This window comes from Berghia stephanieae, chromosome 7 (genome assembly GCF_034508935.2).
Source record: "Berghia stephanieae isolate SIO BIC M18660-M18661 chromosome 7, UCSD_Bste_1.3, whole genome shotgun sequence".
NCBI classification, from domain to species: Eukaryota; Metazoa; Mollusca; class Gastropoda; order Nudibranchia; family Aeolidiidae; genus Berghia; species Berghia stephanieae.
Genome location: NC_088366.1, coordinates 47,398,506 through 47,412,163, shown reverse-complemented (window position 1 = coordinate 47,412,163; position 13,658 = coordinate 47,398,506). Strand labels below are relative to the sequence as shown.

The 13,658-nt window shown below is 31.5% G+C and overlaps 1 protein-coding gene across 7 annotated transcripts in view; it reads right to left on the bottom strand.

The window, feature by feature from the left end:
* Window positions 1–13,658, bottom strand: part of LOC144977399 (GATOR2 complex protein WDR59-like) — an 82,495-nt gene that overhangs the window by 15,052 nt on the left and 53,785 nt on the right. For 2 of the 7 annotated variants that reach the window (XM_078922571.1, XM_078922574.1), the window contains exons 21-22: window positions 7,288–7,366; window positions 3,922–3,939 (exon numbers count right to left, since the gene is read on the bottom strand). In XM_078922571.1, the coding sequence (XP_078778697.1) occupies window positions 3,922–3,939; window positions 7,288–7,366 (97 nt within the window). Of the gene's footprint in view, window positions 1–3,921; window positions 3,940–7,287; window positions 7,367–8,549; window positions 8,566–10,519; window positions 10,569–13,658 lie in introns of all 7 variants that reach the window. The other 5 variants (XM_078922573.1, XM_078922576.1, XM_078922572.1 and 2 more) reach the window with 3 other exon arrangements.

Genomic DNA, 13,658 nt, shown 5'->3' with positions numbered 1-13,658 from the left:
TAAAAAATCAGTGTAAATGTTGCTGCTCGAAGCTCGAAGAAATAAATAACAATGTGAAATTGAATGTAAGCTTCAATTTCATATAAGAAAACAGATCAAATGGACGTTTCAGGTTTCCCCTTTATCAACAAACAGGATGAATGAAACATTACATTTCAGGTTTCCCCTTTATCAACAAACCGGATCCTGTTTGTTGATAAACCCGAAACGTCCATTCTATCTGTTTTCATATATTAAATTGAAGCTTACATTCAATTTCACATTGTTATTTATTTTTACAAATCAACAATTCACCTCCCACAAGAATTACATAACACTTCAAAATCCTTAAAATTATATAGTCTGCCTGGGATCAATTTTCATTTTCAACGAGTTTTTATTATGACTGAGAGATTAAATAAAATAATTATGAAGTTCTGCAACTGGAAGCCTAAATTTCGTAATTTTACTAATTTTTTGTATAGAGTAGGCAGGTCTGAGAACAAGGCAGAAAGATTTAAAATTTCAGACAATATTGATTTGTTGTTGTTTTTTTTCAAAATAAATGTAAAACTATAACTCTAGAGATCTATTTAAAAATTCTGAAATTTGGGATGTTGCGTCAGTAAATCAATTAAGCACCCATTTTATCTCCTTAGGACGTGTGGCTGCTGCTTGTTAGGCATTCTTTCTATTTAGACAAGTTATAAAATTTTTTTATTATTATTATAATTATCATCATCATCATCATTATTATTATCACCATCAGTAGGATTATAAATTGAGATTGTCAATGAATCAACGTTGTGGAACAAATAAGGTATCAAATGATAGCAAATCATCTAAAGTTTTGTTCTGTTAAGAATTCCCGCTTATTTCAATTACTATATTTCAGGAAACGACGCTAAGACTAACAATTAAAGTATTTATGATAAACTCAAATTGCATTTATTTTTACCAAAAAATTTCTATAAATTAGCTTTCAAAATGGCTTTATTTGAAAATTAGGCTTACTTTTAAGAACGGAGCTGCTGTGAATTGTTAAAATGAAGTAGCAATGAAAAATTAACACCAAACAAAAGTTTGTCTTGTCATAAAGTCGCAACTCTGTGCTTCGGAGATAATCGCGATTGTGTGTATGGTAAGAACAAATGGATGTGTTAAGGTTTTTATTTTGATTTTTTTTTCATTTTCTCTGTCAAATTCAATCTGGCCATTTAATTTATTGTTTTAATATTTTCAGACAGAGAATTCCACATTCGGCTGGTGCTCGGAAAAAACGAGTTGAGATGAACATCAACTCATGACTGCGAGACCTGATAAGAGTGCTGTTTTCTTTTGTTTGGAATAAGGCTATCAATTGAGATTGTAATCAGTTTAGAGGGTTATGCATCATTTTTACTGCTTATCCACATCCACATACATTTCTGTTGAATTTTTGTTATTTATTTTGAGTCTTGATTGATGTGTTTGTTACATTTTTTTATTTACATCTTCCTCCTCTTCTTTCTTCTTTTTTCTTTGGGGAGTGGGGATGGGAGGGTTAAAATTTGGAATCGAGACCAAAATGGAAAAATTTTTAATGTGCTACATGAATTATAATTACTACACATCTGATAGGTGATACGAGTAAATTTGATCTTGGAAATAAAGCGTAACCTTTGTAAACTTATAGCCTGAAACTCATATTTTGATGTTTTTAGTTTTAGGTTAGTGCACCATTACTGCCTGGTGAGTTGTCAGTAGTGCTTCAGGATACAAATGATCCCATTGGTAAAACTGTTGAATACAACTCACGATTAGATCTCCTTTTGAGGTCTGGACTTGTATTTTGATGTAATGTTTAAATCTGTGTCAAGGCTATACGTTTACGAAGGCTACTATGGTTACAAGCAATTCATTATTATCATTTCCAACAGAAGATATATCGAGCAGCCAATAATATAATTGAAGGGGAATATTAATATCACTATCATAGTATATACATATTATCCTTCCAAAGTACTCTGTCATCAGCAATGTTCTGTCTAGTGGGTGGTATGTAATTGATACTGCTGTTTTTAAGATCCATAAAAATTTGGATACGCATCACTTTGAGCTAATACTACTCATGTAGGATTGCAATAACATATCATATAAATAACTGGGACTGTAAGGGAATGGGGGGGGGGGGGGGGGTAGGGAGAGGGAATTATATTTCAGACATTATCATTGAGACTGACAGATTTTTCCTGGTACCCGTTGATCTAAAATTAATCCTAAATTTCATTTTATCTGAGTTATTTATTTGAATCAATCCAAATACACAGACATTTATCATTATTATTATTATCATCATCATCATCATCATCATCATTATTATTATTATTATTTATTATATTATTATTATTATTATTATTATTATTATTATTATTATTATTATTATATTATTATTTATTATTATTATTATTATTATTATTATTATTATTATTATTATTATTATTATTATTATCATTATCATCAATATTATTATTATTATTGTTATATATTATTTATTATTATTATTATTATTATTATTATATATTATATATTATTATTATTATTTTATTATTATATTATTATTATTATTATTATTATTATTATTATTATTATTATTTATTATTATATATATATATTATTATTATTATTATTATTATTATTATTATTATTATTATTATTATATTAGTATAGTATAGTAGTAGTAGTAGTTGTAGTAGTAGTAGTAGTAGTATAGTAGTAGTAGTAGTAGTAGTAGTAGTAGTAGTAGTAGTAGTAGTAGTAGTAGTAGTAGTATAAGTAAGGCCCTTGGCATTATCGGGAGATAATCAAGAAGATGAACATGGAAAAAACAAAATAAATAAATAAATAAATGTTAAAAAACCCAAAAATCCAAACTATTGTTTACTTTAAGGTTCACGTTCATTTAGATTCAGATGCATCAAAATGTTATTATTATAGATCTGGCAAATTGGATTTTTAGTAGGTATCACTAAGGCTCCGAAAACACTGCAGGTGTTTGTGATTGACATGAAGTGAAGGTGGTTTGCATGTATTATGAGATTGATTAGACATTGTGATAATTTTATCGAAAAATCAAATTTGTTTCCTTAAATTCCATTGAAAACAGAGACACCATCATCTCAAGCACATGGGTTGTGTGTCAATAAAAACATAAATAGATCACTAAGTTCCAGATCAAGGACAAGAGAAATTTGGTAAGTCCTCTCTGTAGAAAAAAAAAATCTTGTGAATGTTTTTATTTTTGGATGAAGAAAGGCTTTGAGCCTGAAACGTTCCGTGGCCTTGTGTGTAATTGATTTGTTGTTGTTTTTCAAAATAAATGTAAAACTATAACTCTAGAGATCTATGGCCTTGTGTAAAAAAGTGATGTATTCATGTTATTATTGATTTTTTTTATTGGCTGAAGAAGGGTTTTGAGCTGGAAACATTCCGTTGTTTGATATTTTGTTTCTTTTTCTTAGATTGTTGAATTCATTTCTGTTCATTACTTTTGAAATAACTAGCAACTTTGTCCTTAATCATAACAATTTGAAAATTTTAACTGCATTTTTATTCACAAAAGACTGCTCTGTGCACTAGCACGTACACTAATTTCAGGGATTCAACAATTTTCACCATGTTTTTCAACTTGGATACAGTTGATACAAATTGTGATAATGGGAAGAGGGACCCTGACTTTTTGTTGTTTATTAATAATAATAATAATAATAATAATAATAATAATAATAATAATAATAATAATAATAATAATAATAATAATATGCAATGTATTGTCGATAGAATGATAAGGATGGTTACAACAACAGCGACTACAGAATATCAGGCGTGTTGAATACAACAGGAATAATAATAATAATAGTAATTATAATAATAATAATAATAAATATACGGAAATGGAAATACTTTTCCCAAAGTTGATAGCTTGGGCCATTGAAGAAATGTCAGTTGGAAAGAGGAAAAAGAGGAAAAGAAATGTTAGTTGGTGTCAATAATTCAAAGGAATTTGTATCGATATGCATGGGTGCTAGCAACAAAGTATCAAACAATTGTCTGCAGAAATTTCTGACTTATCCAAAAATTTTAAAAAATTAAAAAATAAATAAATAAAAGTCTGCAATCGAATTACAATTTCTTAAATATACAAACCGTTATGAAATAGAAAAAAAAATCACTTTGGTAAACAGAAACACCAGCGAGACCTTATAAATTTAAAAAATTGAGCTTTTTTATAGAGCAATATCCACTAAACGTGCTCAAAGCGCTTTACAAGTGGTCCCTGGCCAACAGCAACATTTAACATTTAGGAGATAAAAAATAGTACTTGCTATAGTTAACTTTATAGATCAACAATATACCCTCACAAGGATTGAATTACACTTCAAAATCATTAATATTTATGTAGTCTGGCACAATCTTTCATCACTTCCAATAAGTTTTAAAGACTTAGACGTGCTCACGAAGTTCTGAAATTGGAGCCAACATTTTGTTATTCTACGCATTTTTCGTAATAGTAAACAGGTCTGCAAATGATATACATTCTACAATATCTTAAAAAATATTTTTCAATCTCAGGGGAAAACTTTTTAATTGTTATTTTTTTTTTGGGGGGGGGGGGGGGGGGGGAGGCTGATCTTCAGTCACCCCATTCTATTGTACAAACGATCTAGCATTCAAGGATCTGTATGATGAATGAGGGGGAATACTAATAAGATTCACATGAGATAAATTGATTCCACTAAATGAACACAATTTCACATAATAATATTAATATCTAATAATATAATAAGTACAGCAGAGACTATTCCTTTGTCCCAGTGATTAAACAGTCTGAACTACAAGTATGTACAAGAAAAATAATAATTGAATAATAAAAACGAAATTATTTCACAAAAACCAGATATAAGTTGTGTTTTATGTTTAATTTTTTGGGGTTTTTTTTTGGCTTATCTTAATTTTTTTTTTTTTTTAATTTCCAAACAAGACATGACTATAATAAAATTACTTTTAAAAATTGTGGCAAACAATGCCATCCCATTGCGATAATGCTTAGCACCAAATATAATCAAAATGTAAACGTAGTGTTCAAATAGCACTGTAAAACTGTAAATATAGTTAAATTGGGCTTAGAAACTGTAAATATGGTCCAATAGCACTTAGAAACTGTCAACAAGGTCAAATAGCACTTAGAAAATGTAAATATCATCCTATAGCACTTAGAAACGGTAAACATGGTCAAATAGCACTTAGAAAATGTAAATATAATGAAACAGTACTTAGAAACCTTTAATTCTAACCCACCTAATTTGCTCTTTCAGGACATTTAAAAAAAATTAAGGCGAGGTTAGGAAAGTCGAGTTATTCAATAAAGTCTCTTGAATAGGTGACTTCCTGCCATTGTTATCTAAAATAACAATTGAATCAACAACGTCATATGGTTCTAAATATATGGACTCTCCGTTACTGCCTGCTTCACTACACACGTGCAACACGTGCAGTTAGAACGTTGGTTTTACACACGGCAGTTGACCCACTAGAGTAGGATGGAAAGTGTGGATGAGAGTTGGCAGGCGGAAATGACGATTTCGCCCGTGTGAGCTAGATATGTTTTTAGGCTTGCCAACTGAAAGCAGCTTCCCTTTGATCTTTTTTTATTTAAAAAAAAAACAACTTTTGATCAATCAATTTCATAAATATCACTCCGATCATAAAAAGAAATCACATGTTCTTGAACTCAGCATGTCAAAATTAACGAAGTCCATATGTACATAAGCTGCTCGAAATAAAATACAGAAATAAAATTTTCCTAATTTATTGCAATATCGCAAGCAATGGGGAATGCCTGTGTCCCCATTGACAACAGTTTTCCTTTCTGGATAAACTGACAGGTTGACTCACATTTCTGATTGAGACGGTTAGAACTGAAGTGTGTAGCAGCCATAACTGTTGAGCCACAATTACCATAAAAACAACAACAACAACAACAACAACAACAACAACACAGTTATTCCTCACATTCAATTATACTCACACATATCCATATGTATTATGAATGATAAATTGAATGATAAATCATATCTTTATCTCTTATTTTGTGGATTATTATTATTATTATTATTATTATTATTATTATTATTATTATTATTATTATTATTATTATTATTATTATTATTATTATTATTATTATTTTATCATTATTATTATCACCATCAGCAGCAACATCATTATTATTATTATTATCATCGTCATTATTATTATTATTATTATTATTATTATTATTATTATTAATATTATCAGTATTATCGTTATTGTGGCTGTTACTGCAATAGACATTTTTAATTGGTATGGTATCGGTGTCACCATTATTGTAAATTATTTTTAAAATTATTATAACCATTGGTAAAACGCTATCATGAAATCATCATCCTCATAGTTGTGATTGTGACTGCTGAAAAACAACAATGCTTAGATCTAACATTAGCCGAGCACTGGGAGTAGCAACAGCAACATAGTAGTTGATTCAAGTGTGTAGTTTGTGATAAATAAGAGTGGATTTTGCTGGCTTATTGTGTTAACACACACACACACACACGTGTAGTAAGGCATTCACTATGAGGAGAGCTGCAGTTATGAAATGGAACTAGCACCGTTCACTCTTTTCATTTTCTTTTGTTTTGTTTTTTTTTTTTTTTTTCAAAATAGGAAAACACACAATTCAGTACCAATCATCATGCTTCTTGGTGTGCGGTTAGAGAGTGACACTACACTTCATTCATTCATTCATTTAGTGACTTGTGAGTAGTCAGTCCTTGGCGTGACAAGTTTGAACATTTATTTATAGCTTTAAAATAAGGTAAAAAAAAAAAAATTAAACCCAAAACAAACAAAAAATAAATTCTTAATTTTGATTTCCTGTCAATTACATTGGAAAATGTTTGGCAAAAACGTGGCCGTTCTTTATAGTAAGACAATGATTTTCAATGACATGTCTAAGGGCCTTAACCTTGTCCAAAATAGTTTCTAGACAAATTAGAGTTATTCCACATCAAAAACTTCTCTTACATTACGTTAAGTCTGATTTTTGTTTTTAATAAATAGGATAAAACTTGACACTTTTAATTGAACTCCCACATACGCACACATCAACTTCAAACTGTCAAATAGATTAAATGGGAGATAACCTAGCCATCCTTTTAAGTTTTAAAATATTTTCTTGATTATCCCCCCTTTTGACCCATATATTGCCTACTAAGTAGGGGCAGTCACACTTACAAGAAGTCCATCCTTTCAGCAAGTTGGTCATGGAAGAGACTGTGTGGTAAGGATTGTATGTGTCATACGTTTTGTATGGCTGGGTGGTGTATAGTATATGTGGCGGGGAAATGGGAGGGAGAGGGAGGGGGAGAGAAGACAAGAAAGAGAGAGAGGACATAATATAATGACAATGATAATAATAATTGATACAAATTGGAACTTTTCAAATGCAGTAAAGAATATGGGCAGCATTTGACTTCCTTCAGCCAAAGTTCAGATGATTCTAGTATGTTAGAGGTCCTTGCAAGTTGCAAAATTATAATAATTTTTTTTTTATAAAAGAAATACAAAACATAAAAAAGCAAGGAAAATGCCAAAATTGAAAGAAAAAAAGAAGAAAATAGAAATTCACTCTTCGAATTTCTGTGAAAACTCTAAGCTAAGCATGAAGATTAGTTATCAAGGCAATCGAAGTCGATGAAAACCAATCATTTTGTAAGAAAATATATTTCCCTTCCGTTTAACTCTCTCGAGTAACTAATTTGCTAAGATTTTCAATGAGGGTGAACTCGAGAGAGTCAAACCTTTTGAATAAATACAAAAAATGGTTAGTGCAGTAAACATGAAACAAACCAAGAAAATAAAATAAAATAAGGAAACTCAAAGGCAAAAAAGGAGAAAAAAATGAAATAAAAATTAAAAGGGAAAATTGAAAATATAATGAAAACTGCTGAATCATGGGAAAGGAATGGTAGAAAATGCAATTTGGGTACGGCGGAGAAATAGGAAGGGATGGGATTTGAAATATCTCTCTCTCTCTCTCTCTCTCTCTCTCTTTCTCTCTCTCTCTCTCCCTCTTTCTTCCTTTGTCTCTCTTTCACATAATCTCTCTTCTCTCATCTCACTCCCCCCCCCCCCTCCACCCCCTATCCTTTCTCTCTTAAGCTAAAAGCATCTCGATCAGAGTGTTCTAAATTAAAAACGTAACATAACAGAAACTATTGATCTGAATAAAAAGTGTGTGAATTACAAAGAACATCACTGTATTATAAACCACACACATTTATGCCTCAAGCCACCCTCGTTCTCACCATCCTCTAACATTGATTTGCAACCCTAATCCTCCATTTAACAAGAAGAAAAAAACTATCAAATAAAATAGGAGGGAACTTTCATAACAAACAAAGCCTTCACACAACAACAACAACAACAACAACAACAACAACAACAACAACAACAACAACAACAACAACAACAACAACAACAACAAATAAATCTACCTGTCATACACAGGTCCTGAAATAGAATTCAGTAGTTACGGATATAAATTTAAAAAATAATTATGCCATTCTGCCACAACATCATAAGATATCGTCACCTAGGCATTCCACGAAGGAATATATAGATAATCCATCAAACAGGATGTTACGGATATATTCAGTAAAAATACAAACAAAAAATGTGAAAATAAAAAGGCTTTTGATGGGAACAGTACAAACATTGGACGTTTCGGGTACAAACCCTTTATCAGCAAAACAGTAGGAACGTTGAAAACGAATAAAACAAAAAAGTCGTGAGAATCGGAGTATGTATTCCCGGGTGGTTGGAAACTTTTAGAGTAAAGTCTGTGTGAGTAGAGAGTCCCTAGGGTGTGATTGTTGCATTGGTTTGAGAGTTTTTCCATTACAACAATTAGCCCATAACAGTTTGCGTTATCAGATCTGCAAATATTGACACATCGGTCACATCTCAATATACGGTATCTTACATTTATGGTGGGCCCTCACCCAGGGTTTAAATCTTTGTGTCATCCCACAACTTCAAAAGCACCAAACCAACCCACCTTTTTACTAAGACACTAATTACAACATTCACTCCACAAGACAAGACCAGTCAGTCCACTTAAATATTAAGTTAATAATAATATTAGTAGTGACTCATTTATAAAAAAAAAGAAGAAAAGAAATTGAAATAACACATACGGCGCCTATAATTAAAATTCAAAACATCGGACAAGAAATATATTAACACTGGTTAGATTGCTTGGAAAGAGAGAAAAACTATCTTGGAAAGCTATAAGATAAAACCTTCTTGTTCACAAAAAGGCTTAAAAATGCACCTATAATAGCTAAGACCTCCAAAAGATTATCAATTTCCATCCCCTAAGGGTTAAAATGCTTGTTTGATCCAGAGACTTCTCAAGACCTTGCCTAACCACCTTGTGTCTTTTCTTTTTATTTCTTTTTTTTTTTTTTTTTGTACTTTGACACTTCCTCCAACATTGACTCTACAAGACGAGACAAGTCCACCCAAATATGGTGATGTTATGTTAATAATTTTGGTAGTGACACAAAAAGAGAAAGGAAAAGGAAATGAAATTGAAATAAAACACATACGACTGCTATAATTAAACACAAAATACCTGACTATATATATATTATATATATTATATATAATATATATATATATATATATATATATATATATATATTATATATATATATATATATATATATATACATATATCTATATCAGTGCTGATGGGAACAATTTGTGAAAAAGGAGGAAAATTTTGAACTATTGCCTTTGAGCCCCATTTTCATTGCATTGACCCCCCATTATAAGAGCCATTGAAATGATAAACTATCATTGATAGAGGGGAAGGGTAAAGGGAGTAAATGTGACTCATATATAAGTGAACAAAACAAAACAAACGACATTTCGGCCTTTTTCAAGTAAACACAATATATATATATATATATATATATATATATATATATATATATATATATATATATATATATATATATATATATATATATATATATATATATATATTCCGTGTTTATTTGAAAAAGGCCAAAGGTCAAAACGTCGTTTGTTTTGCCTTGTTCCCTTATATATGATTCACATTTACTCCCTTTATCTTTCTCTCCATCTTATTGGCTCATCTAGGCACCTCTTGTTTTTGGTTTTATCATTGATAAATTTGCGGAGAGCGGGGAAACTACACACATCAAGTCTCTCACTGCCAATACATTTCATTGGGGGGGGGGGGGGGGGGGGGATGAGGCAATTTTTTAAAAGGAGAAAATTCCTCCTCTGACTCCAAAATTGAGGAATTCCGCAGATCCGAGGACACCTATCAACACTGATATATCATTATATTAACACCGGTTAGAATTGGAAATACTATTGTGTGCAAGTTCTGTCCAAACCACGTAAAGGGTTTTACCCTAATGCGACTTACACATCTCCCACCCACTGTCGTTACTTGTGCTAAGGGTTGTTGCCTCGACCTTCGGGGGGTCAATCAAATAGGTCAGGGGTCAATGAGTCAAAAGGTCAAAAACAACACAAGATGACGACAGTGGCAATGATGATGGTGGTGATGGTAACGATGAGGAGGATGACGACGACCATGGACGGAGCGGTAAAGTTGTTGTTTGTCGTTGATTCAAGTTTTTAAAGGGGGTTGTACGATTTGTTGTTGTTGTCGTAGTAGCAGATACGGGTTTCAAGAAGACAAAAGAAAACTCAATATGAAAACAAATCGTAAACACAAACAACCAGAAAAAAAAAAAGAAAAAAAAAAGACAAAATAAAACAAAAAAAAACAAGAAAAAAAACAACATAATAGTGTGCTACATAGATTTAACTAATACAGAGTCAAATAGATATGAGAAAAGTAAGAAGAGAAAGAGAAGAAACGAAGAGACACCGAAGTGAGGAAAGAAAGAGTAAAATATCCTTTATAGACAGAACTACAAAATATAGTAGTAATGTTTCAAATGTGATTAATTCAACTACGCTAAGTCTTGTATAACAGTTTTGTTAGTGGACATTTGGAAAATCATGGGTAATGATTTGAAAATAAATGGACGTCAGAGGGGAAAGGGGGAAAGACAACATCTCCAAAACTTTGGTGTAAAATTTGCATGCAGGGCCTGATATGAACTATTTTTAACACAGATCCAGTTTATTTTTTTTTTACCACCTCTAAAAGCAGGGATTTTTTTTTCTTCTTATTTCCAAGTAAATATCAAGGCAACAGGAAAGAGTAATAAACAAAAATGAATATATAATAGCTTCAAAAAAGAACAAAATACCAAACATGGAATGTTTCGGGCTCAAAACCATTCTTCAGCCAACAACAAAAAAAACAATAAAGACATAAATACATTAGTAAATTCCAGATAGACGACAGAGATATGTTGTAGGTCTTCTCTGAAGAAAAATCTTGGTTTTACTTTTTTAACTTTCCAAGATTTTTCTACAGAGAAGACCTACCTTGTCGTCTATCTGGAATTTAGTAATGTATTTGTCTCTTCATTGTTCTTTGTTGTTAGCTGAAGAAGGGTTTTGAGCCTGAAATGTTCCATGTTTGGTATTTTATTTTCTTTGTTGAAGCTGTTATATTCATTTTTGTTTATTACTCACAGTCCACAGCTTCTCGCAGCCTAGTATCATCACATGGCAACAGGAAGCAACTTTGATTGGTTTGAAGAATAAAGAACTGGAACTCAGGGTTCAGTCTCAGAATACCTAATCATGCCGATTAGTTAAAGCCAAAATAAAAAGTTGTATTTTTTAATTACTTCCTTTCACGCAGTATATTTAAATGCCATTCATTGCCCAAGCATTTCCATAAATAGAATATAGATAATCCATCAAACATTCATCTGATGTCAACAGGAATCCCCCCATCTTGTCCTAAGTGAACAAAATGGGAGTTAATAATCTTGCCCAAGGAAAAAAAATTATTCGTTTTAAAAATATCTGACAGTGAATGCGTTTGATGATCACCATTTTCATCTAAAAATCTATATACTGGTCTATAGTTTTATATGTTTAAATTTTGTTTGCTGAATATAGGTTTTGAGCCAAAAATGTTTATACTGTGTACTTTTTTCCCCCCATTTAAGTAAGGCCTTCCAATTAAAAATTTATCTACTAGTTGTTTTAACAGGGCTGCCTTTGCAAATCTTCGCCCATTCACGACAAATGATGCAGTGATAAGCACAACTTTTGTCAACAAAGCAGCCTTTAGGCCCCGCCTTAGAAAAGATCTGCTGTGAGCATTTTTCATAGAGTAATGTGAGTGAATGTCAGATGAAAAGGTGGACAACAGATTTCACTACTGATAGAACAAGTTCTGTATAGACTACTTTGAATACATCATCATTCTATTCTAACTTGCAAAAGAATTCTAACTTGCAAAAGAGACAACACAAGCCTTTTAAATTCACTGTTATTTAGCCAAAGAGACAGGAAAAACGGGCTTGAATATCCATGTATCTTAACCTTCTTACCGCTCAGAGCCACGGTTCGTGGCTTTAGAACCCAGCTTATTTATCGAGTCTGGTTACATTGATTAAATATCTCTGGTCAATAAAATATGAGAATTTCCACTCACGAAGGTATCAAATATTGTTTTGCTGACAACAAAAACAATCTATTTTATTTTTATTTTTTTTGCTCATACTTTTCCCATGTATACAAACAAATGAACACATATATTGCACTGCTGTAATTTGTCCAGATAAAAACCTGATTATTGCTGTTTATTTTTCACATTTTCTTAGTAAAATATACGATTTTTCAAAATTTAGTTTGGACGATTTTTGAAAATTTTGGACTCATTTTTTTCATGCTGCTGGGAAAAAAAGTTAATGGCAAATTCATGAGCTAAACGACTTTTATATCCAAATAAAACGAAAGAATGATACTTTCACCTTGTTTGTTGTGAAATTGTCTTTTAATAAATGTTAACTTGTTGGTAGTTTTAATAGATATTGTATTTCCTACGATTATCTTTTGCACGCCTGTGTCAAATTGAAAATGAATCCAGATTTTAACCCACGTTTTGAAAGAAAAAAAAATTGAGCTTTTATATTGCGCAATACCCAATGAATGTGCTCAAAGCACTTTAAGAAGGGTCCCTGACCAACAGCAACACACTCTAACATGTAGAAAGAGACATGAATGCGCTATAATTTTTTAGCAGGGCGGTAAGAAGGTTAATTACATAAATTAACATGAACCAGTATCCCAAAAAGAAAACATCAGGTTGTATCTCTTTTGCCAGTTAATTCATTATAATATAGTTTTAAAAAAAAAAAAAAAAGAATCCTTCAGAGTTGTAAGGCCCATGAAGCCCATGAATTTATCCCGGTTTCTATAATGTGAAACTGACAATATCAATTGCTTGCTACCCTTTGGATAGGAAACTGGTCTATCGTACAGTACTTTCCACCAGAACAGACCCAGCTACCTATTTACTGCTGGGTGGACAGGAAGAGTGGTGGGGGTGAAAAAAAAATCTCGACTGCACCCGGGATCGACCTTGATCCCTTTGAGTGTGAAGTGAGTGTGCTCTACCAATCAGG